This window comes from Parasteatoda tepidariorum, chromosome 8, assembly GCF_043381705.1.
Source record: "Parasteatoda tepidariorum isolate YZ-2023 chromosome 8, CAS_Ptep_4.0, whole genome shotgun sequence".
NCBI lineage: Eukaryota > Metazoa > Arthropoda > Arachnida > Araneae > Theridiidae > Parasteatoda > Parasteatoda tepidariorum.
In genome coordinates this window covers 58,651,960-58,677,682 of record NC_092211.1, presented here as the reverse complement: position 1 = coordinate 58,677,682, position 25,723 = coordinate 58,651,960, and the positions used below count along the sequence as shown (strand labels likewise).

Sequence of the window (25,723 nt, the reverse complement as noted above, 5' to 3'; positions counted from 1 at the left end):
TTTCTGTTCATTTACTTTTTGTTTTCTGATTATTAATAATATTTTTAAATGCAAAAACTAGGATATAGTTGATTTTTACCCTCTGGCTGTTTTTGATATTTTTTCCGCAAAGAAAAACAGTTCTCTGAATTTAATTATGTTGAAAAATTGTGTTTGGGGGGGGGGAATTTATCGAAATTTACATTTTAACATGTTCATGAACGAGTTAAAAAAGAAAAGAAAAAAGTAATTGATCAAATTAAGTTTATTCAGAAAAAAAATTTATAAAAATTGGCAGACTGGTTGCACTTGTAAACAGGGATGACCTCTAATTGAGGCAGTGAATGCTTAACTTGACCAGTTCATTATTTTTTTATTATTATTATTATAATTTATGAACTGTAAAATAAACAACTGAAAGCTAACTCCCACTGTCCCAAATAACTAACATACTCTCTACAAATATATAGTTTAATATATAAGTTCGTTTCTATAATCAATATCTCAGATTTTTAGTGATTTTTTAAATTTTTGTGTAGCATAACTTCAAAAAAATATAACTAAATCACTTAAATTTCAATTTTTGTTGATGAAGAAGCATGTTTTTAACTTATATGTGGTACATTAAATTCCAAACTAAAATTGCAATCATAATTTTTAAATACTTTTAAAAAATGTTTAAATTGCTCCATATAACATCAAATTGTTATAGTAAAGTTTTCCTTTCAAAATTTATTTAAGTTTTTGCAGTTTGAGTGTGAACATCTTCAAATGAATCTGTTTTACAAGTTCTATTTTTTAATACTTTAACTTATGTTATAGCTTAACATTTTTTTTCCTTATTTTTTTATTATTATCTTATTACCTTTCTTACATTATTTGTGCCACTAATACTTTTCTTCAGCACCTTATTCTTTCTGTTGCTGCTCTTGCTTTTTAGGATTGTTGAAAGTCAATTCCTCATACCCCACCTTATCTACTATATAACATGCAACTCTGAAAACTTTCTTTCTTCACCTTCTCTCATTAAGCATGTCTGCTTTAGTTTGGCTGTATGTAATTTACCCTTTTTTTATTCCTTACAATTACAATTCCTCTTTTTTGCACGTTTTGTATTAAATTAGTATTTACTTTAGTTTCTGAATTTTGTCTAAGAATCAAATTGATTTTATGTAGATTTTATCTGTTCCCGTTTTAAGAAATTTCCTAAAAATAATTTCGCCTGACACATTTCTGTTTTTTAATTTCTTGCACATACAATTATTCACACTCATACAGTATTACTCTTATCAGCACACAGCTGATTTCGTAAAAAAGTTTTTTCTTTAAAAAAAAAAAAAAGCAAGGAATATTTTTTTAAATTTTCCTTCTTAATGTTCTAATGTTACTTAACACTACTGATAGTATTTTTTTAAAGCTATGTGAGTTTCTCTCATTTTATTTGTGAATATAAGCCTAGTGACTTCCTTTGCTTATTATTTAAGATATACCTTTCTTTTTTTCTTTAATGCATTATTTTTCTTTTTATATTATAATCAAGCTGTGTTTTATCTTTGTATATATCTGTTATTAAAATCTTTAACTTCTTTTAAATTATTTTTAGTGTTGTATGTATGAAAACATTGCTAAATTTGAATCTGGACTGAATGAAGGTTTGTAGTAGTTCTTGTTAATTATAAGTATGTATATATAAAATAAAAGTAAAAGTATGTGTTAAATTTAGATATATGCCATCGTGTGTACTTTTTGAGAAACATTTTTTAAAAGCACTAACTGTAAGCAAATATTTTTAAAATTCTCTCAGTAGATATAGCATTAAATGAATATCAGATCTTTTATATGCTTAAATTAATTATCTATACTTCATTTTAAATACTTCATCATGAAACCAAGAATTAAATATAAAATCATAAATTTTGTTGTCACTATCACTTTAAATATAAAAATAAAGTATTTCTCAACAAGTGGATAAAGTTGGCAGCTAAAAATTATAAAATTTAATTATTGATACATAAATAATAGTTTAATTTTAATGCTAAAGTACAAAAATTATTACTATGTTATGTTTGTTTAAAATGCATATTTTTTCATAATAAAATAAGTCAAACATTTTTGGATGTTTCCCTAACCAAATCATTTTCTGTTTTAATGTTATACAGAGAACTTGTAAGATAATTAAATTTTATTTAATTATCTTAAATCATAAAAATTTTATTTAAAAAGCTTTTCACTTGATTAGTAATGTTACAGGAATCACATAAAGTTAGAATTATTATCAGAAAAATTAATAAGAAATCCATATATGTTTCCTAACACTTAATTTTTGCTTCATTTTGGAAATATTTTTATTTATTTATAGTATCTCAAAACTTTATAAAATAATTATATTAGAATTTCTATAAGCTTATTTTGTTAGCAGAAGTAAATTTTTCTCTTCTATAATTATATTCCTAATTGTTTCATTGCAGAAACTTAGATTAAAGTAGCTCCAATTGGGGAATTATCTGTAGCTTTTATCATCAATTTTACTAAATAAAAAAAAGTGGGAGAAAATATTAAACATAATTGGAGAAAATGAAATAAACATTCTACCAAAAGTATAGTAGCTTTGTAAAAGTTTAAACTGTTATGCACTTTTATCTCTGATTTGAAAGCTTATCAGATGGTAAACCAAAAGTTTAAAATAGATGTTTCTGATTACATCATGCAAGGCCTCTTCATAAAGAGTGTAATGATGATATAACTTATGTAAAACTTCATGTCTTATAGTATTTTTAAAATAGAATAATTACAACTGTTATAGATCAAATTAAAGCAGATCAAATTAAAATAAGTTGTCAAAATACCAATGCAAAATTATAAAATTTTCTTAGAAGTCATAAGAAAATTAATTTTTTTCAAGATTTAGTAATATTAAACTTATAGCTTAATGCATAGCTTTAAAAAATATCTTAAAATAACAGATAATACTTAAAAAAAAGGTCATTTTTATGTGGCACCCAGTTTTAAATAAAGTAAAAGAGCAACATATTTGAGTACAAATAATATAATTAAGAGAGACATAAACATTTTGATTTTATAAAAAGTACCATGATCAGTAATGAAGCACAAAAATGAAGGGAAGGAAAAAGTTATCTTATCATCTCTGTCATTCTGTGTCTTCTATGTTGTGTTATTCTATGTTACTGTTGTAATCCTAAAACGAAATATATCTGTGGCCCTAGCTAGATCTTGGGTAGTTTAAAATGAGGAAAAGCTTAGTGCCAAATATTTTATTAATATACATATAGTACACGGACAAACAAACATAAGTTTAATTAATTAAGAAAAGGAGAAAAAAAGAAGGCGGTCCATTCGGTTCGAAACCTGAGCATCCACTGCCTTGCATGTGGTGGCGCTGTTGTAGCTTAGCGATGCGGTTGCTACATATCTATTTTAACTTCAATATTTGTGCACTTGCACGTTTTTGTTCTAGTTTATTTTCGAAATCCAAAAACCCATAACACATTACCCAGCAAAAGCTTATTAGATTTTAGACATTGACTATATTTATTAATTTATGAATGTAAAAATAAAATTATTTTATGCATTTGTAAAAAATTATTCAATTTATAATATTTTATTTTAGATTGCTTCTTATTCTATTTTAGGTCTAGCTTTTTATGTATAACATTTATATAAAGGTACTTTTAATTTTGTGATGCAAAAATAAATGATAAATTATATCTTTGCTGCCTTGTTAAAATTGTTTTTGGAAATATTATTCAGTTTTAAGAAAGTTGATGTGATTTTATTATTTATATCTCTTATCTATTGATGAGTAATTTAATTGACAATTAGCTATATATAAATATAAATATTTAATGCAACCAGTGATTAATATTCATAATTTTTTTCTAGTTAATGGATTATTGTGGGAGCAAATTTCTAAAATTCCTCATTCGTTAGAAATTTATACTCATCATAAAATCATGCTGTGGTGGTGTTTCAAAAATCAACCTTTAAATGAACTAAGTATTTATACGGTAAGAATTAAAAAAATTATTGCTCTTATTTTAGTTAATAAGACTTATTTTCAGTTTCTTAATTGATAAAAAGGATATAACTTACTTCTATTCTCCCAAACTTTTAACTCATAATATGGGAGATGATTCTTTTTATTTTTTAGGAAGACTCTTTAAATTGTGTGCTATCTCCCAAGCTCCTAAAAAATGCACATATCACTCCATTTTTTTTTTTCTTAAAACAATGGAAATGTTCTTTATTTTGCTAAAGATAAAATATTTCATGAAAAAACATTCTCTTCTTTTGATGAAATTCACAATTTTATTTACCAATAATTCTTAAATTTTTTAAAATTCCTAAAACAAATTTTGCATTAAAAATGTTAAGTCAAGAAGGAACCATTTCATATAAGAACAAATTTTTTTAAAAAAATATTTTACTCATTGTTAATTTGTTTCTGAAACAAATTCTTGTTTTATGTTAAATATTTCTTTGTTTATCTAGTCTCTCATTTTTATTTCAAAATGAGCAGTTACGTAATATTAGTAATGCATAATCATGTGATTTAAATAATTTTTTAAAATAAGTTTTATATTCTCAGGGTCAGTATACATTTAAAGTATGCTTTATTAAATCATTAATTATGAAGTCAGTTTGGAAATTGAATAACCAATTTAGTTTGTAACAGACCAATAAAAAATTAAACTTAAAGAAGTTAAATTATGAATTGTAGTGTACTTAATGATTTATTTATAATTGAGAAATGTAACTGAAAATTAAAAGCTAATTTTTTTTGAAAAAAAAAAAGAAGAGAAGGAAGACACTATGAAGTGTGGCATAACGAGAATAAGTTCCATCTTTTTTGAGTAAAGAATTTTTTTTTTTTTAAATTCCTATTTTTCAATTTAAATTGCAGTAATAGGTTACAAATAATGCAAAAAAGAAAAAGCTTATTTTCCAAACAGCTGATAAAACATATTTAACACTTTACTCTGTATTTCTAAACTAAAACATTGTATTACGAATGAATAAAAAAAACTGCCTGAAATTTATTGTAAATTGAAAACATCATATAATACTGAGTTTCAGGGTTGTTTTATTTTAAATATTATTATTAATAGTAAGTGTTATTCTAAAATGTGGCTGGAATATAAAGGTTAAATGTGAAAATGTGAAGCAAAAAAAACTTCATTTAGGCATCAATTATGTATTTATCATATGCTCATACCAAATGAAGTCATTTTATGTGGACTTCATTTCAGAACTATTTGATTGCTTCATTAGAAATATTTAGATTAGAAATAGCTAAAAGTTGTATGCATCACTGATTTTTAAAAAGTTTTGAACTTTTATTATATGTTATCAGATTTTTACGTACCTAAGATAACTAATGATTTTAAATCATAGTATCATTTTTTAGTCAATCAAACATTTATTTTCTCTCTCTCTCTAATAAAGAGGAAAAGTTATTAAAATAAAATATTTTTATAAATATTCAAAAAATTGGATAAATTAGTACAATATCAGAAAGCTCCCCTTTTTGTGGATATAATCGTGTGAGCTGATGACGAGATTATATCTTTTCATTATTATGTTTTCTGGCTTTTTAATTTTATTTTTTTGAAATAGTTTTTTTAGAATATTTTGTTTTAATAATTTTCTTCTCTTTTCATTAATCTTTATTATATTATTTTCCATGTCTTCTCAATATTTTAACTTATGTATATACATGTAATCAAAGTATGAAATTGATTTAAACAAATTTTAAGCTAAAAACTATAAGTCAAAAAATAATTAGTCAGAATGGAAACATGCTAAAACAAATTTTCATTATGAAAACAATTTAAATAAAAAGTTAGAAACCAAAAACAAGCAAAACAACACTTTATCAATGAACACACTGCCTGCAAAAGCAATATTGCCTTAACACATTCTTACTTTTTTGCAGCTTCAGACTTGGTTGGATTTTAGTGTTCTCCATGAAAATGCAATGCTTTCCTCTCTCTCAATGAAAACAGTTCTGCAACTTTTGTGCTTCAATGATACAGCTCGAGAATGTTTCATGGTAATTAGACTTTTAATTTAATGATAAGTTTTCTTAATTATGTTTTAACATTCTGTCGTTATTATTATTTAGAAGGCTCAATTTAAATGTGTCCATTTTAAGTGCCTTAAATATACATTTATTTTTATTCTTTTTTTGCAGAGTAAAATAAAATGTAAGCTTTGAATGTAAGCTTTGTAATATACCAAAGGAATGTGGGCTTCACAATAAATATAATATTTTTAAGTATAACTTTAATAATATTCCTGTTCATTTTTTAAAATATTTTTATGGAAATTCAAATAATTTATTAGAAAATTTTATTTTTGAAGTATTTACCTAATCATTAATTTATTATTTTCTTTTTGATTTATCATTCTTTCATTGACTGAGATTTGCTCTGCCGAACATAATGTATTTCTGTCAAAAAAAGTTTTATTTTCTTTAAAATTTTAAGTTTACTTGAATTTTTATTTTTGGAACACATTTATGTTATATTTTGTTTCTTGCGTCAAAAAAAAAAAAGTTTATTACAGAATTCTTTGAAAGTTACTATATAGATTTTGCATAATGTTAACTATGTTTTGAACTAAGAGCGGAGGTCTAATCGTGAATTTATTATTTATCATGTTTTAAGTTATAATGTTTTGAATTTTTCTTTAAAAAATCAATATTAAACAATAAATTTAATCCTATTTTGTATTTTTTAAAGATTTTAGCTCAAATCGAAAGTAAACATATTTATTTAAAAAAAAATAATTTTTTTTTCGATATTTATGCATTACAATTCTCTGTAGAGCTGTTAGCATAACATGAAAAATGTAAGATTATAATTTATAACCTCTGCTCATAAAAAAATAAAAGGCTTGATTAAGGCTGTCTTTGAAAAAAATATTTTTTCGAACCCAGTTTGATACGTTAAGCAAAGATAATCGTTTATCATAATTGTAAAAGCAATGTTTGCATTTTGCCTGTAATGCTAACAAAATCTAGAAAATAAAACTGTGGCAAATTTTTGGCTATAATTTGTTCAAAATATAAAATTTCTATATATTTACGATCTCTTAACTTGTAATTTGCAAGTTCTTTTTAAAGTTAAAATTTATGTTTTCACGTAAAATTTTATACATTAGCTTTGTACAACATTTGTCTATTATAAATGTCTAGCTAAACTTTTACGTTTTTTACAACTTGTGATGCTTAGTTGTTCTTCAAATTTAGGTGAAGTTTTTGATCAGGCTGCATTGGATTATGTATTAAAAAATTTATTTTTTTCCTACTTTTATTTATGATTGTATAATTTATTACTTCTGTTTTATATTTTTAGAGACAATTCAATGTTAAACCTGAAGCTAGTTTTTCCTTTTTGAAAAAAGCTCTTCAGCTAGAGGTAATAATAAAATGAAAAAAATTGTTATGAAATTTCTTTAGAATATACATGTTTTTTTATGCGAGTACAGTAATTACGTGCACACAGAATGACGTTGCTCACGTAATCTGAAGGGAAAAAAACGATACCTGTTGCCATTCTACGACTAAAATTTAATTCTGTTAATTCAATGTGTTCAGCAGAGTAACAGACCACTCCGATTAGATATATTATTAGATATAGATTTTTATATTGATCTATATTAGCCATTCAATAGCATTTAATATTCTAATTCATTACACTCCAATAGCACTTTCAATGCAATTGATGGAATATCCAGGAATAAGTTTAATCTTTTTTTATAAAGGAATTATTTTATTATTTTTCTGCCTATATTTCCAAAAGTATATTCATCATTCTTTTAAGTTTATTAAGTGGGTTAGTTTGTTTACTTGTTGTTGTTCGTAAAAAAAATTCTCAAAATGCTTGAAGTATTTATGAAAAATGTGATTCCCTTTAGGTAAAAGAAATTGATATAAGTACTGAGAAATTTGAAGAATTTATAAGTTTTATTATGCAGCATCTGGCAACTTCTATTACAAAGCTCTTAGTTGTGAAAAACAAGTCGGAAAGAAAATCTTATGGTAAAACTTTTGTTTTTGAAGCTAGTCAAAACTTACACTTTTTGATATGATAAAGTTAAATATAGTAATGATTATTTGTTAAACATATTTTGGAAAGAAATCTATCTAAAATAATGCTTTTAAACATTATAAAGCTGAATAAGCTCTGAAATGAAACTTTTGATTATGATAAAAGTGTGACCATAATATTAACTTTATTAATAAATTATAAGTGTCTTTAAAATATAATTAAAAATCAAACTAAGTACTTCTTACTGTTGTAAATATATTTTGATTGCAATTAATAAAACGAAATTCAGGTAGTATCTTAAAATTTTTAAATGCATTAAATAAATTCAAAAAACATTGATATACTCTTTAGTGTTTTAGTAAAACGAAATGAAATGTATATAAAAGTGTTATGTAGAATTTGATATACAGCTTCAGAACTTTTTCTTACTTAACTATTTCCAAAATCATAAACTCGGAAGCATGGAATTAAGTTTCTCTTAAAAATGTTACATGCAGTATTATAAATTACTGTTAAGGTATTTATATTTATTGTAATGCTTAACGTGGTTGTATAAAATATAAATGTTAAGAGTGAAAATTTCTGAAAATTCAAATAATTTTATTGGATAATTTGACTTTTGCCGCACACATACGTCACAGCCCGTTGATAGGGCAGACCCATTCATACGTTCATCTACAGATCATAATTTTGACCTGAACCAGAGAACAATCAATCTCCAGTTCAGTACCCCTAGAGGTATGATTTGTTATGGCAACATGGGGGACTTTGTGACCCGGCAGATTTATTGTGCCCCAATCACCTTTTCAGTGGCGTAGCTACCTAGGGGCTAGGCGGGGCAGTGCCCCGGGGCCCTCAAGCTCAGGGGGCCCTCGAATCCTTACCAGAAATCTCGATCGAACTGAGCTTTTGGAAATTTCTCCCATTTTCAAAATAAATATGACAGGTTGCAATCCCACTTTAATCATGACAACTCAGTTGAGAAAAATTCAAAAGTTATGCTTAGGGAATTCCCCTAAATTCTTTCTGTAGGTTGGCAGTGTTGTCAATTTGACGGATAGTGATTTGTGAGTTTTATTATTCATCGATGTGCGTTTTATTGTGAATTTGAGTTAAGATTTTTCTTTCCAGAACGGTTAAAAAATTAATGCTGTATCAGGAGTAAGTAAGCTAATGTCAATAAACTTTTTTGTACTGGTCAATATAGTGGTTCAATTTTATTTGATTTTACCACTCATATTGATGTCCGTTAAGTCAATAAATCGTGTCAAATCTATAGATTTCGGCTACAGCTCATTGTATAACGCGAAATATCGTGAAAAAATGCAAGTCACCTGCAGTAGGTACATTAATTCAGGTCCGCGGGCAGGAGATCGTTCATGGTCTCTGTAATGCCTTTCCTTTCCAATAAATAAGCAGACCAGATTTTTAAAACAATAAAACTTAACTTTATTTAAAAACAAAAGAAATAGGCATTGTTTTCCAGTAAGAGCTTCCAGCTCTTAGAATACCAAGGGAGACCCTCTCCCGATTATATCAAACATACATCTACCTTTCTCTCTCTCGCATCCCTCCGACGGGATGACAAAATGCGCCAAGTGCGCCTTAAAAGGTCGCCAAACAGTTGCCAACCATTACAGTCTCCACCGTTAAATGTGGTAACACTAACGGTGATAATATTTTTTTCCGGGGATTCCCCGATGACACTTGTAGCGTATCAATGTGTTTCTCTTTCCTTTCATTTTACTTTTAACGTCGTCAGTGAACAGTGAATACCTACCTACTCGAGCACAATCCAATATTGTATTGCTTAAATAAATTAGAAAACTAAAATTATGGATAAGAAGAAGAAACCCAGTGGTGGATTTAAACGCAAACAACGCCAAGAAAGAGAAGATAGTAAATAAAAATTGCCCAAAATTGACAGGTGTTTTAGTCAGCCTTCAGCAAGTACATCTGGCCAAAATATTTCTATTGATAGTGACTCAAATAATGTGGTAACTGCAGTGTTGTTTGAGAAGCCTACTGAAGAAGATTCGACAATTATTGCAGTTGGAGATACCTCCCCCGCCGATCATGTGAACGTGGATGATGTTTCCATGACACACATAAGAGCGGAGGGTTTGGAGGAATCACAGACCTCTACATTTTTCGAAAATGTGTACGACAAATCTTCTTATGACTTGGGAAATGACTTTATGATGGTTAATGACTTCTTATGACTTTACAGTCTTCAGGACCTTTTCCAACAGACATCAACCAGAAAAATAGGTGTTTTTCAAAATCGTACTACGTTTCGTGTTCTAAATATGGGCCGGTTAATCGTTTTTGGTTGTGTTATTCCAAAATACTAGACACTGCCTATTGTCAACCCTGCTGGTTATTTGCTTCACAAAAGAATAATGTTTGGTGTACGGGAATTCAAGATTGGAAGCATTTATCAAAAAGAATTAAACAACACAGTTGTTCGAGTGGCCATTCGGAAGCATATGCTGTGTATGAATTTTGGAAGAAAAAAAAGCGATACTAATACTATCGACAAAGAACTTGAAAATGAAATTCGCAAAGAAGCATCATTTTGGAAAATGGTTCTTCAAAGGTTATTCCATACTTACCCTAGCAAAGAGTTCTTTGGCTTTGAGAGGACATCAAGAAGACTTAAGTCAGAAAGGATACCACGGAAATTTTCTGTCCTTTGTATAGCTTGTTACCCGATATGATCACATTTTGCGGAAAGTTTTGGATATGCCCAAAGGTAATAATAATTATTTCTAAGTTTTTTTTATCGTTTTATTTTGTTTATAATTATGAACTGTTTAATATCAGGACTTTTTTGAAATTGTGTTTTTTTTTTAAATGTTTTTAGGATCTACAAGATATCTGAGTGCAACAATTCAAAATGAAATGATTGAGAGCTTGGGGACTAAACTCGAAACCCATCTACTAGAACAAATTAGAGGGTCACCGTTTTTTGCCATCATAATGGATACGACACAGGACATATCGAAGGTAGATCAGCTGAGCATTGTTGTGAGGTATGCAGTAATAACCAGATCGGAAAATGGACAGCCAATTGATATAGAAGTAAAAGAAGTGTTTCTAGGCTTTTATGCAGCCATCAAACATGGCGCAGTAGATTTAGTCAACCAAGTGACATTATTTATCGACAAAAATATTGATTTAAAAAAATGTGTGGGGCAAGGCTATGATGGAGCCAGTGTTATGAGTGGTGTGTATAATGGTATACAAAAACATATTAAGGATATCCAGCCTAACGCAGAGGACATACATTGTGCCACTCATAACTTAAATTTGGGGATAAATGATGCCGTTAGCAGTTGTGTAGAAATACAGATTTTTTCGCAACGTTGCAAGATTTGTATAACTTTTTCGGAAACAGCATCAAACGTTGGGATCTACTGTCAAAATTCACTGGCGAATCGGACACCACTCTAAAAAAACTAAATCCGACTAGATGGTCCAGTAGGGTCAATACGATATCTGCAATAAAACTTCGTTATTTTGATATTATCAAAGCATTATCAGAAATAGTTCTAAAGAGTCCTAATAAAGATGAGCGTAGTGAAGCAGAGAGTATTAAAACAANGACGTCACTCGATAACGACATGTGACGTCATTGCATTCAACTCCACACGAAAGAAGAGGAAGATTTCACCCGCCCCCAGTGTAAGGGGGCGGGTGAAATAGGAGTGTTTTTAGAGGTAACGTTGAAGAGGGGGGAAAATAAAGCATGTTCAGCTACGCTTCAGGCAGATGGTAGTTTGATAAGAGGGGATGGAATTCAAGCTGAAAGAAAAACTTACCTTCGCACTCGCGGAAAAATTAGGTAATTTTGAGTTTGGCCGTCGATCGCAGTAAAATTCGGGAGTTTTTCAAATCAATTCCGGAGGGCGGGAGAATAACTCAAAATTCGGGAGACTCCCGCAAAATGCGGGAGAGTTGGCACGTCTGCAGCCTTAAAGTTTTTTGTTGTTGGTACATATTTAGAAATAAAATCTTTCTTTCTCAACACAGTGTAAGCGAAATTATATGCATTTTTAATAAACTAAATTATGTGGAAATTTAATTTATGAGCTAAATTTGTTTAAAAAATTAATTACTTTGAATAACTAATAACTTGAATAACTAATAACTGAACTAATTTTGAATTTTTAAATAAATTAAACTATAAGGTCCATTCTAGTAAGCAGTATTAACTTAGTAACTGTAAACAAATAGGAATAAAAATACCTAAACTTTAAGGTCATCTTATGGACTTACTTTTTCCACAAACCATGTTTTAAGGCATTTGATTGGGTGAAAATCAACAATTTTGTAGACTGAGAATGACACTGTGGGTGTTTAATTAAAAGACCAGCAGAAAAAAATTTAAGCAATAAAAGTAGTAAATCTTTTAATAAGTACTCTGCAAGAATAAGTGTTATGATTTCTAATTATTTTATTCATTTAAAATAAATTAAAAGTAAAATTATAATTTTAGAACCTCTGCTTACAGAAAATAAAAGGCTGACAAAAAATAAAAGGCTCCATTAAGGCTGTTTTTGAAAAAAATATGGTGTCAAACCCAGTTTGATATGTTAATCAAAGATAATTATTTATCAAAATTGTACAAGGAGTGTTTGCATTTTACCTGCAATGCTAACAAAATCTAGAAAATAAAACTGAGGCAAATTTTTTGCTATAATTTGTTCAAAATATAAAATTTTTATATATTTAATATCTGTTAATATATTTACAATCTGTTACAAGTTCCTTTTAAAGTTAAAATTTATGTTTACATGTAAAATTTTATACATTAGCTTTATATAACATTTGTCTATTATAAATGTCCAGCTAAACTTTCACTTTTTTTACAACTTGTGATGCTTAGTTGTTCATAAATATAAAAATTTAGGTGAAGTTTTTGATCAGGTTACATTGGATTATGTATTTAAAAAAAAAAAAAAATTCTACTTTTATTTATGATTGTATAATTAATTACTTCTGTTTTGTATTTTTAGAGACAATTCAATATTAAACCTGAAGCTAGTTTTTCGTTTTTGAAAAAAGCTCTTCAGCTAGAGGTAATAATAAAATTTAATGAAATTTCTTTAGAATGTACATGTCTTTTTATGCGAGTTCAGTAATTACATGCACACAGAATTACGTTATTCACATAATCTGAAAAAGAAACGATACCTGTTGCCATCCTATGACTGAAATTTAATTCTGTTAATTCAATATGTTCAGCAGAGTAACATACCACTCCAATTAGATATATTATTAGATATAGATTTTTATGTTGATCTATATTAGCCATTCAATAGCATTTAATATTCTAATTCATTAAACTCCAATAGCACTTTCAATGCAATTGATGAATATCCAGGAATAAGTTTAATCTTTTTTTATAAAGGAATTATTTTATTATTTTTCTGCCTATATTTCCAAAAGTATATTCATCATTCTTTTAAGTTTATTAAGTGGGTTAGTTTGTTTACTTGTTGTTGTTCGTAAAAAAAATTCTCAAAATGCTTGAAGTATTTATGAAAAATGTGATTCCCTTTAGGTAAAAGAAATTGATATAAGTACTGAGAAATTTGAAGAATTTATAACTTTTATTATGCAGCACCTAGCAACTTCTATTACAAAGCTCTTAGTTGTGAAAAACAAGTCGGAAAGAAAATCTTATGGTAAAACTTTTGTTTTTGAAACTAGTTCATATGATAAAGTTAAATATAGTAATGTTTATTTGTTAAACATATTTTGGAAAGAAATCTATCTAAAATAATGCTTTTAAACATGATAAAGCTGAATAAGCTCTGAAATGAAGCTTTTGATTCTGATAAAAGTGTGAGATATGAAATTTATTAATAAATTATAAATATAATTAAAAATCAAACTAAGTGCTTCTTACTATTTTAAATATATTTTGATTGCAGTTAAAAGAAACGAAATTCAGGTAGTATCTTAAAAATTTTAGATGCATTAAATAAATTCAAAAAACATTGATATACTCTTTAGTGTTTCAGTAAAGCAATATAAAATTTATTTGTAGAAACTCTGAACGAAATAATTTCTTACAAATGAAATGTATATAAAAGTGTTATGTAGAATTTGATATACACCTTCAGAACTTTATACTTAACTATTTTCAAAATCATAAACTCTGAAGCATGGAATAAAGTTTCTCTTAAAAACTTTACATACAGTATTATAAATTATTGTTAAGGTATTTTTATTTATTGTAATGCTTAATGTGGTTGTATAAAATATAAATGCTAAGAGTGAAAATTTCTGAAAATTCAAATAATTTTATTGGATAATTGGACTTCTGCCACACACATACGTCACAGCCCGATGATAGGGCAGACCCATTCATACGTTCATCTACGGATCGCAATTTTGACCTGAACCAGAGAACAACCAGTCTCCAATTCAGTACCTCTAGAGGTATGATTTGTTACAGCAACATGGGGGACTTTGTGACCCGACAGATTTATTGTGCACCAATCACCTTTTACTAAAAAGCCAGCAGGCATCGAACTCACAACGTCTTTGAATAGGCTGTTCCGGCCTATTGTTTCTCTTGCAATATGTCAATGATCCTAACAAATTTAATTGTAGCAAATTTAATGTGTGTAACCTTTTATTTTAATCATTAGGTGTCTATTAATTATTTCCATAAATAATTATATTTCTAATTATTTTTATTTTTTCTCTATAAGACAGGTTTTTGAAAATTGGATTGGAATGTCTTGTTTGGAACAATGAAAATAACTATTCAATTAGTCCTGATTTAAAAATAAAACTAACATTTCATGGTAATTTAATTATATATATTTTTTTATGAATTGAACCATTTATATTTCTAACGATTTTTATTTTATTTTGAGTTCATACCGGTTTTAGCCTCATATAACATCTGAATTCAAGCAAGCTTTTGTTGAAAATTTCCTACATTTGCTTTCTATATATACAGTTTAACAAGATAAAATTAAAGGACTTTATGTTAAATCTTATAACTTGTTAATAGCAAAATTAGATATTTATTTAACTTTTTAATTTGAATATAAAGTTTTCATGCAGCAAATTTTTATTGGAAAAAATGCTCATGTTGAAACCTTTTAATGTAATTTTTGTAGTTTTTTATCTATGAAAATATTATAAATCATTTTTTAACCTACCAATACACATTTTACAAAATCAACCGTCATACTAATTAGTGTGTGTTTGAACATATTGTGGCTTTTTAATGCACAAACAATCTTGCTCCCATATAAAAGGTTAAAAAAAATTTGTTAGAATTCACGAAAACATGGTAGATTGTTTTTCTTTTGCGTTTATTTTCTAAATTCAATTGCACCCTATACCTTGCAGAGATATTGCATTGCTAACTTTAAAATATATATATCTTAGTGATTTGTAATAATAGTTACGAAAGTTTTGTTATGAAAATATCTATGTATAATGCATAGCAATAGTATTAATGCGTACGATTACATAATGTAATGGCATTGTACTCTTTTTGTATTATAAGTAATTTTTATTGAATTGTTCTTTAATCCATGCCATAATGCATTTTACCCAAAATGTATCATTTATATTTCTATTAAAGACATAATAAATTGAACGTTTATTTTATAATTACCAGAAAATTTTAAAGTGTGTGTGAAGTTTAAAATATTTTAGGTAATTTACTTAAAGTTTTGAGCTAAAAACTATTAAAAATTTACACTAGCAAGCTTATAAATCAAAGTTATATGTTATAAACTTCAGAGAAATATAAACAACTATTTTTTATTCATATAGAAATATATATATCACCATTTATACAAAGTAATAGAAACTCATTTTATTTTATATTTTATATCTGTCATTGAACAGCAGATCTGATTTAACATTTACGACTACCAATGTTCGACTCCTTAGTCTTGTAATTTTTAAACCAATCCAAAATACAAGGGGAGATATACTCCTGGAACAAGTATTGGGAGAAATTTGCCTTTGTGGAGGACTTTTTGATGAAACTAACCCGCATTTGCTTTACATGGAGAGGAAAACCTCCCACGGTTAGTCTGACGGCAAGAGTACTCTAACCTATGTGTTCAGTGCAAGCCAGGTGTGGAATTCAAATTGACCCAGCTGGGGTTTGAACCCTGTATAGAAGCTCATTGTAATAAAATAATTGTTCTTAATAGAAACTCAATGTAAAAATAATAATTTTGATTATGTAATAACATTATTCATTAAGCACTTGATATTATTGTTATTGAAAACAAGTGAAGCAGCTCACAATCTTCTTTAGAAATCAGTTCTATTAATCCTGAAATAAACAACCTTTATTCTTAAATTTGATCTTTTTTATGACTATTGACTTAATTGAAATGGAGAGAAAAAATTACATTTTCTGACCTCATTTAGAGTTCCACAAATCCATGCAAATTACTTATGTACTTAAAGGAAAAGTCATATATCTGATAATTTATAATAAATTATCAGATATATGACTTAAAAACATTCATTGTATGTTTTTTCTGTCATATAAATGAACTGTTTTAACATTGCATCGATTAAAAATGAACTAAGACTGCAATGAAACAACATATAATTGAAAAATAAATGAAGGACAGTGCTTCATTGTATATAAGTTTTTTACTTAAATACAAAAGGAGTAATATCAGAAAGACAACTACAGATATTGCTTATGTAACCTTTTAGTTTCTAACTAGCTTGCTTATCAATTTTTGTTGTTGACTTTTTTTAAGATTTTTTATCTTTAACCACATTCTATGATTTAAAAAGGAAAAAAAAAAGTTTTACTTTATAAAAATTACTGAAAATAAAATAGGTTCAATTTATTTATTTATTTTTTTTCAAAACTAACCTGAACCTAACTTAGTTTATATAATACAAGAAACGAATGAAATAAATATAAATATATGACCACCGAAGCCGACGTCTTCAGGGGGTACCGGCCTCGGTAGCCATTAAAAACAAAACCATTTCTATTTGAGGGAGAAGCAAATGCTTAAAAAATCTCCCTCAGTACCCCGATGGTTTTGTATAGAGGTCCAGGAAAAACACAGAGTTACAGTTAAGCAATCTATTAATTTGTCTACGTATTTCTTTCTCCTGACCTTTTCCATTTCATTTTAAACTTCTTCTGCGCATTATAATAGGGGGCGTTGATTTTTCAGTTTTTAGTGTTTTCTTTTCCTCTACTTGCTTTTGAAGTTGATGCTTGACCTGTGACTTAGTGAGTTTTTCTGATGATTTTGATTGATTTTCTTTTCTTAATTTGTTAATTATTTTGAATGTATCTTGTTTTTCCTGGACCTCTATACAAAACCATCGGGGTACTGAGGGAGATTTTTTAAGCATTTGCTTCTCCCTCAAATAGAAATGGTTTTGTTTTTAATGGCTACCGAGGTCGGTACCCCCTGAAGGCGTCGGCTTCGGTAGCCATATATTTATATTTATTTTTATTTCATTCGTTTCTTGTATTGATACTTTTTTCTGAAATTTCTGCTGCTTCTTAGCGCGTTTTTTTCAAGGAAGTTTTATCCTTTTCGAATTTAATTATTTGTGTTTTCTTTCAGCATTAGTTTATATAATGCTGTTTTATTTCTTTACCTTGAATACAAAAATCTTGTTTAAATTTATTACAAAATCTTATTTTTTCCAATTCAAAACTGGCTCAATATTTTTTTTAATATACATTTTAACTTGATTGTTTTTGACATTGAAAGCTCTCTTTAAATAACCACTCTCTGAAATATCTGAATATGAATACATATTTTGTTAAATTTCTTAAACTGAATTTCATCTCATTTCTGTTTTATACACTTACTGTTTGCAAAAAAAAAGTGTTAATGCATATTTTGGTTAAAATAAAATTATAATTATTAATGTAGAAAATACTCTTTACTATCCCAAAAAAATATAATTATCCCATGTTTATTTATTTTCATTTTATAACTGTGTGAATAGTTGTAATATTTTTAACATGCATCGATTTTTAATATGTTCTTTTTCAGTATTAATCTTGAAACTGATTTAATTCTGTTTAACAAATTTCAGTAATGAATTTTTGCTGTAAAGAGAGCTTAGAAAGTACTTCCCATTTGAATGTTTGCTTAAAGTTTCTGCGATTATCAGTAACAGATGCTGAAGTTGGTTCTAAAGGTAAGCCTGACTAAATAGTGCATGAAATACAAGACAAAATAGCTTTTTTTTAAGGTAAAAAATATTTATTTGATTGAGTTGAGCTGCTAGAATTCAATGAAACAGTAAATTTGGCTTAATTTTGGTAATCATAACTCAGAGTGAAATAAAAATTTTTGCAAACATTCAAGCTTAAAGATTTTTTGAAGCTTGAAGAAAAAGTTACTTGTTTTATTTTTATTGTATTGATTTTTTTAAACTAATTTGTATGGATTTTACTTCCACTTTTATCAGTTATTTTAAATAATTGAAATGATGTGTAATTTAAATATGAAAATGTAGTTTTTTATTTCCATACTGAGATATTATGCAAACATTTTTAGTTCACTTTACATATGTATTTTTCTTCTTCTTTTTGTTCACTAACTTCAGATAATATCAAATTTTACGAGCCCCTTCTTTAACTGAAATTGCTTTTCTTAATTGATTAGCTAAATAGTTGCTTAATAACTTTCTTAATTGATAATTTCTTTAATTAATTAGCTTTCTAATATGAAATTATAATAACTTCTGAATTAAAAATATGGAATTAAAATCGTTGCATAATATTGTTTTGTTTTTTTAATAAGCAATTAGTGTATATTTTTTTTAAAAATAAAGCATTGAAGAATATAAGGTATGATAAAAATTTATTTAATAGAAATTTTTTATATGTTCTCTTTTTCCAGCCTGGCATATTATTACAGGAAATGTGAACATTCCAGCTTTTTTTGTGAAGTGCCTTTTTTCAAACAACCAACCAGAAGTTGAAGCTCTTCATTTAATTTTGGTTATTTTAAAACTTGAATTTCAAGCAAATTTAAAAGTAAGTAATTTTATTTGATGTATATTGAAAATAAAAATGAAATATTAAACTGCAAAAACAAAAAAAATTGAAATTTTCTTATTTTTAATATAATTTTATTTATAATTACTATAAAAATATTTATTCATAAATCACCTGTTTTAATTTTTATTGTGTTGAGTCTCTGTTGCAGCTAAATGTTGCTAAGGAATACATTTTATTATTTCATTAAAATAATTTAAATCCTCCATTGAATAATTAGTTTACAGAAGCTCATACTTACTTGGAGAAATACATTTTCAGTTTTTTAGTAAAAAAGATGAAAGTATGTCCTCTTTTTCGTTTCATTTTTTTATTTAAAAAAATAGATTAAAACAGTACATATTATAAAATTTGTTAAAGCTTGATGAAGATAAAGAAAAGCATTTTAATTATGAAAAGTTCTTTCTTTTAGAATAATTTTGCAATAACTTTTATCTTTGTGTAAATATTGTAAATTTCAAACAATGGCTTCCTTTTTTTGCAATGAACTTTATTTGTATTTTAGTTTAAAAAGCATAATTTAATAATTATTATTTAAAAACTATTTTTAAAAAATTATTTAAAATTTTTTTTTAATTTGTGGCTCAAAAACAATGATTTTTAAAAATATTTTAAGAATTATGATAATTGAAATTTTGTGAAAATTATATGAAGAGAAAATTTTTTCTCCTTACTGTTGACCTTAAATGCTTGAGTATCAGGTGACATTTATTCATATTACAAATTTACTTCTGAATAATTTTAAATTTCACGCTGCTTCAAAGTTTGTTGAAAATTACTGAGCATTCAGAAAAAAAATTATCTGAACAAATTTTTATTTATTGTTTTGAAAAATGTTTAAAATAGTGTAATTTGGGATTAAATCCAGTATAATATCTACTAGTTTTAGACTATTGGTATCTCTTTGTTGTTTATTTAAATCATGAAATTTTTGAAGAATACTATCATTTAACATTTTTGTCATAACTAAAATGATGGTAATTTTTTGAAGTATGTTTAATTTTATTATAAGTTTATGCATTTTAATAAATTCATAATTTATCATATTTGCAGACTTAGAGATCTTATAAAGCAGCTTAAAAAAATCAAGTAGTCCAAAGAATTTTTGTTTAACTAACTATTGGCATCATTTATACTTACTCTAATTTTTATTAGAAATTCAAAAAGCTTTTTAAAAATTAAAAAAAATCTAACATGTTTTGTTACTTCTTTAAGAACCATTTTTTAATTTTTAAAACAGTTTTACACTTATGAAAGTTACTAAAAATTGGATAAAGTTTAAGTGACACCAAGAGTTACTTAAAGAAAAATTATTAGATTTTCTTTTCTTTTAATTTAGTTATAGACATTCAAAGTTTGAAAATATGACATTCGTAAATAGTAGAATAACCTTCTTACAAATGTTATTAAAAGTTTAAGTGTTTTACTTACAGTGTTCTACACACGTTACTTTATCTTTAACTCACATTTTAAAATGGATGAATAATTCAAGTATGAAATTGCTTAGTTTGGAAATAATATATCAGCTACTATTGATGGACTTAAAATCTCACTTCGTCAAACTTGCTTCAACTGAAATATTATCAACAAAGTTTTCTTTACAAAGAAATGATTTCAGATTGTTAGCATTCTCCATTGAAAATGCTTTAATGCTGGTAAATATTAATTTATATTTTTCACTTTAATTAATAAACAATTTTCGTTGCCATTTTTTGTTTTTGTTAATCAATATTTGCCACATCATAATTAATTATAAACCTGTCTAACTTTCTGGAAGAAATGCAACAGAACACTATTTGATAACATCTTAGTAATCTCTCTCCCTCTCCCTTGTTTAATATCAAAAAACAATTATCAGTTTAAGAAAGATTTGACAAGTTTATTAGTTTAAAAAATAGATTAAAGTCTTTTATGTAGACTGTATTTGCATATTTGTAGGTAAAAAAAATGAAAATTTCATAAAATATATGATGAAGTAATAATATCAGATTATGCAGTAATAAACAGTTGTTGAAATATAAAACCATCAGCAATAATTCATCAGTAAAACAGATGTGTAGATAGGATTTAAAGCCCTCAGAGATAAACTCAGCTTTTGTGCCCCTTTCAGAAAACTATCTGACTTATGGGGGCTTTTTGGGACCATTTTAAGTTTTAGATTACCTAAAAACTGAAATCAAGTGAACTTGGCATTGAATTATTAAATTAACATTGAATAAGATTTTGAAGCTTTAAGTAATGTTTTATGAAGACAAAATCCATAAATTTTAGTTTGATTTCTTTTAAAATTTAGCAGTGTAAGTTATTTATATGGTTTCTGTTGCACTCAGATATTTTCGATTGATTAATTGATTGGCATTTCTAAGGGCGTTTTTTATTTAATAAGTCACCGATTTGACAAAATAATTTTTTAAAAAAAACTAACAGTAATATTGATAGACAGTTAGCTGAATTTTTAAGTAAATAAAAAAAATTTAGTCACACAGCCATTAAGTTGTAAATGGAATTAGGGATATTTAAAAGAGAAAAAAAAATTCTGGAATTTCTCGCATCTCTAAAGCTGCGCTTGAGGACAGATGTTCCTTTTTGCCCCCACTAGCTATGCCACTGCAGCTAGGAGAGTGAAAAAACCTACTTTTACCTAATTCATTTTAATTTTTGCATACCTTTCTGTGTTAATTTTTAATTTAACTGTGTTAATTTAGGCTTAATTTTCTTTTAGGGTAATCCAATGATTGATAATGTTGCTTTGTCAAGTTATACTAAGCTGATTGAGTTTATTGAGAAAACTGATCCCTCTCTTGGCAAGTGTATTTAATTTTATTATATGTTTATTGATTAGTTCCTCTTTTATTGGACTATTTCATTCTTATTATGCTTTATCAATAAATCTTTAACTCATAAATAACATTTTTAATTAAAACAAATGCATGTGTTGAGCGAGGTATACCAAAAACATTTATATGTATAAATATTTTAGAACATATTTTTGAATTGAAATTTATTTAAAAACATTTCTAAAAGCCATTTTAAACAAATATTAAAGCACAGAAAAATACTTAATTCTAATTTTTTTTTAAAATCAAAACTTAAGATTAAAATATCCCTTTAAAATGTTACACTATTTTTTTATTTATTTTTTATTATAAAATAAGTTTTATCAAAAAAGTTGTTTAAAAACATTGCTTTGCCAGAATGCTTCACTAGCTAGCCAAAATTTGAAAGAAAGTAATACTCCTTTCTCATAAAAATAAGATTGTAAATTTCTCCATAACTTTAAGACAAGTTAGGACATGAAATAGTCAGTGAAAATTCATCTGCTAGAATGCTTTGAACGTTTTATTTTTAGGTATATTTTCTTTCAAACAATGACTTCAGTTATGTACCATAAAAAAAATTCTGTTAAGTTTTAAAGAATACAAATCATTTCATTTTCACATTTTAATTCTCATTATGTTATTGTACTATATATTATTTATTCTAAAATTTTTGTATGTCAACAACTTCTTCACACTGTAATAGCCAGTTGAAGAAAATTTGTGGTCCAGTATGTGTGTGTACAAAGAGTTTTTAGTTTTATACAGGTCTGCTTGTAATCCAAAGAATAGAAATTGGAACTAGATAGACACACTTCAGCAAAAATGAAATAATATAAATAGTATAATATAATATTCCCTAAGAGATTTTGCCTTTCAATCTAAAACAGCTGTTTCAAAAAATAAAGTTCTAATCTCGGAACAATATTGTAAATATCTTAAAAACAGGTTTATGAACTGCATTATAGGTTTTTAAACTTTTTTTTCATACAAATACAGTTATGTGTCATCATACTATGATGCATTATTTTAGTGGTTTGAACTTTAATCTGCAATAAATTTTCCTCTATTGCTGCTGCTTATTTGCCCCATCTTAGTGATTTTCGCCAAAATTTATGGAGCCCTTAAATCGGTATCATTAGCATTAATGCCCAACTGGGTATGTAAGTATTTAAGCAGAAATGTTGAAGGATAGTGAGGCAGAATGTAAGCTTGCTAAGAATGACTAATGCTTTTATGAATCCTAATTCAAGCTCTAATCTATTCATACTCCCATGTTCTAATCTATCCTAGCATAAATTTGTTGTCAAATTTGCTTCTAGCATATTTTACTGGTTTCTTATACACTGCTCAAAAAAGTTAGGGAATATTATAATTTTGATTATAAACTGCTTATAAGGAGAGGATATATTTATGAAGTATAGGTGCAAAAAAGGAGAAAAGAAAATGAAGTCTTTGAATAATAATTCAATTTTACTGTCGACAAAATTATTTTTATAAAATTGATTATCAGTAAATAGTATAGGTGTCCAAAGCAATGTCACACCCCTACTAAAAATGGAATTAATGAGTTTATGGAAGAGTGAATGGGGTATTCTCTCCCGCTCTTGCGAATGATTCTGCTGATCATTTTTTAATTCTTATCTAATATTCATAGTTTTTTGTCCTAGACAAAATCTTTACAATCCCAACATTGTAAATATTATACCTGGTCTATTTAATTTGTTTTTAAAGTTTTAATTACATGGTTGTGTTGTAAACTCTCAATATTACTTAATTATTTGAGGCTGTCCTAGTTATGCATGTTAACTGTCCAAAATGAATATTCCATTAATAATTTTGTAAAAATTTGTCTCAAAACCAATATTTTCATAAAATTGCAAACAACTATAAAATAGGTTATTAATTCCATAATGTATTTGAAAATTCTTATAATAAAAATTGTTTTCCATAATGTATTTGAAAATTCTTATAATAAAAATTGTTTATGCTTCAGAAAAAAGAATTGAAAATTCTTTATTTATTTCAGTGCACCATATTTTACTTAGACCCTGGTTGAAAATTCTTTTAGAGTCAAAATTAGAAAACATTGAAAAATACTGGTTTTTATTTGAAAAGGTATATTTTTACTTGATTATTTTTTTTTTTTTTACTTATTAAAAGTAGGAATGTATGATTATACTTTTGATAAGTTTAATCAGTTTTTTTAATTCTATTTAATTGACCAGGTTACGTTCTGCAATGGAGAGAATGTTAAAGTTAAGAAATGTAATAGTGCACGAGTATTAAATTGAAATTGTGTTTTGAACCAAGTGAATATTGTCAACGTAATTATGTGAAAAACTAATTTTTGCAAATTTCAGTATTATCAAACTTAATTCCGTTTTTTTAATGTGCATATAATTATTTTAGTGTGTCATCATAAATTAAATCCTGTTAAGTTTTTTGAGAGTACGTAGCCAGGAATATGATTCAAAAAAATAAAAAATTCAGTTGTTTTTCTAAACTTTATATGCCATAAAAAGTTTATATTTTTTTGCTCATGCACATTGTCCTATTCTAGTATGACTATTTGACTATCTAGTATGACTATCTTAAATATTTATTCATTATGAAAGTTATTATCTAGTATTAATTCTGCATAAGAAAATAAGCTTAGACTAAAAGAAGATAATTCATTTCATATCCTTTTAACAAAGTATTATTGAAAGCTTAGTGTAAAGAAATATGACAAGTATCTGATTACATGAAGAAGATAAGATATATAAAATAGCTATTATTTGCATTCATTAATCTATGTAAAGCTTCTATAATAGCATTTTTCTAAAATTTGCAGAATTAAAAATTTACATAGATTTCACTTAACCTATGCCTTATTCTTCTTTACTTATGTAATTCAGCTGCTAATTCTTATAGATTTTTCTGTTATTTCTTTTAACATTATATCTGAACAACTTTGGTTGAATTTTGTTAATTTATTCTGGTAATTTTTCTTTGTAAGTGGATTTTTGTGATCTAGAAAATATATGTTTCTATGGGGGAGTAAGACAAAGTTAACAAACTTATCATTAAATTTTCAATTTTAGATTTTTTTAAACAACTTAACCTAGTATAAGGCCTTAAACAGCAATTAAAAGATTTAATTAACTAAGTGATTCTCATTTTTTTATTATAAAAAATCACTTAGTAATAACATAAGTGCAGTAACATAGTGCTTAGTAATAACATAAGTGGTGTAATTTCAAATAATTTAATTTTATTGCAGTGCTACAGTTTGAATGAAGAAAATCTTACTCTGATTACGATTTTTCAACAGTTTGCTGAAAGAATACCGAGCATTTATCAAGAATTAAATAAGCAAAAAACTAAAAGTATCGAAAAGGTAATGTTTTATTAATTTAATGATAATGTCTCATTATGTATAACATACATTATCTTTAATTTGACTCTATTTTTTTCTTAAGTGTAGTTTCACATTTTAGTCTTTTTCCCCCTTATTAGCTATACAATGGTGTCTATAAAAAATACATTCCTACCGATCTTAAACAGGAACTAAGAAGAATTGTAAATACTGCTGATGACTCCAATTCTCAATCTATTCCAGAAAAACCCATTGACATTGTTTCACAAGTTGAGAGTATTGTAAATAATTACATTACAAATGAAATGTAAAAAAATTATTTCCAAATTTTTTATACTATTTTTAATACGACATTTTAATTGTAAACTATACATTAATGCTCAATAAACTAAAGTTTTTGTGTTTATCATAAAAAGTTTAAAATAAAAATGTTCAATAAAAA

The 25,723-nt window shown here is 26.5% G+C and overlaps 1 protein-coding gene across 1 annotated transcript; it reads left to right on the top strand.

Moving 5' to 3' along the window:
- Nucleotides 1-972: 972 nt before the first annotated feature.
- On the top strand, nt 973-25,723 carry LOC107443489 (uncharacterized). The gene is made up of 15 exons (XM_071184060.1): nt 973-1,035; nt 1,583-1,631; nt 3,880-4,004; nt 5,933-6,049; nt 7,356-7,418; nt 7,918-8,041; nt 10,918-11,086; nt 14,784-14,875; nt 18,135-18,239; nt 18,947-19,083; nt 20,538-20,759; nt 21,827-21,908; nt 23,950-24,038; nt 25,186-25,302; nt 25,422-25,723. The coding sequence occupies exons 1-15, from the start codon at nt 1,012-1,014 to the stop codon at nt 25,590-25,592; spliced, it is 1,686 nt and encodes a 561-aa protein (XP_071040161.1). The 5' UTR covers nt 973-1,011; the 3' UTR covers nt 25,593-25,723.

What these genes read in the sequence shown, in the direction of transcription:
- LOC107443489 (XM_071184060.1), top strand. Translation starts at nt 1,012, where the DNA reads ATGTCTGCTTTAGTTTGGCTGTAT. An exon ending in ATGAACTAAGTATTTATACG is followed by an intron (nt 4,005 to 5,932) that starts GTAAGAATTAAA and finishes ACTTTTTTGCAG; the next exon opens with CTTCAGACTTGGTTGGATTT. An exon ending in CAGCTCGAGAATGTTTCATG is followed by an intron (nt 6,050 to 7,355) that starts GTAATTAGACTT and finishes TTATATTTTTAG; the next exon opens with AGACAATTCAATGTTAAACC.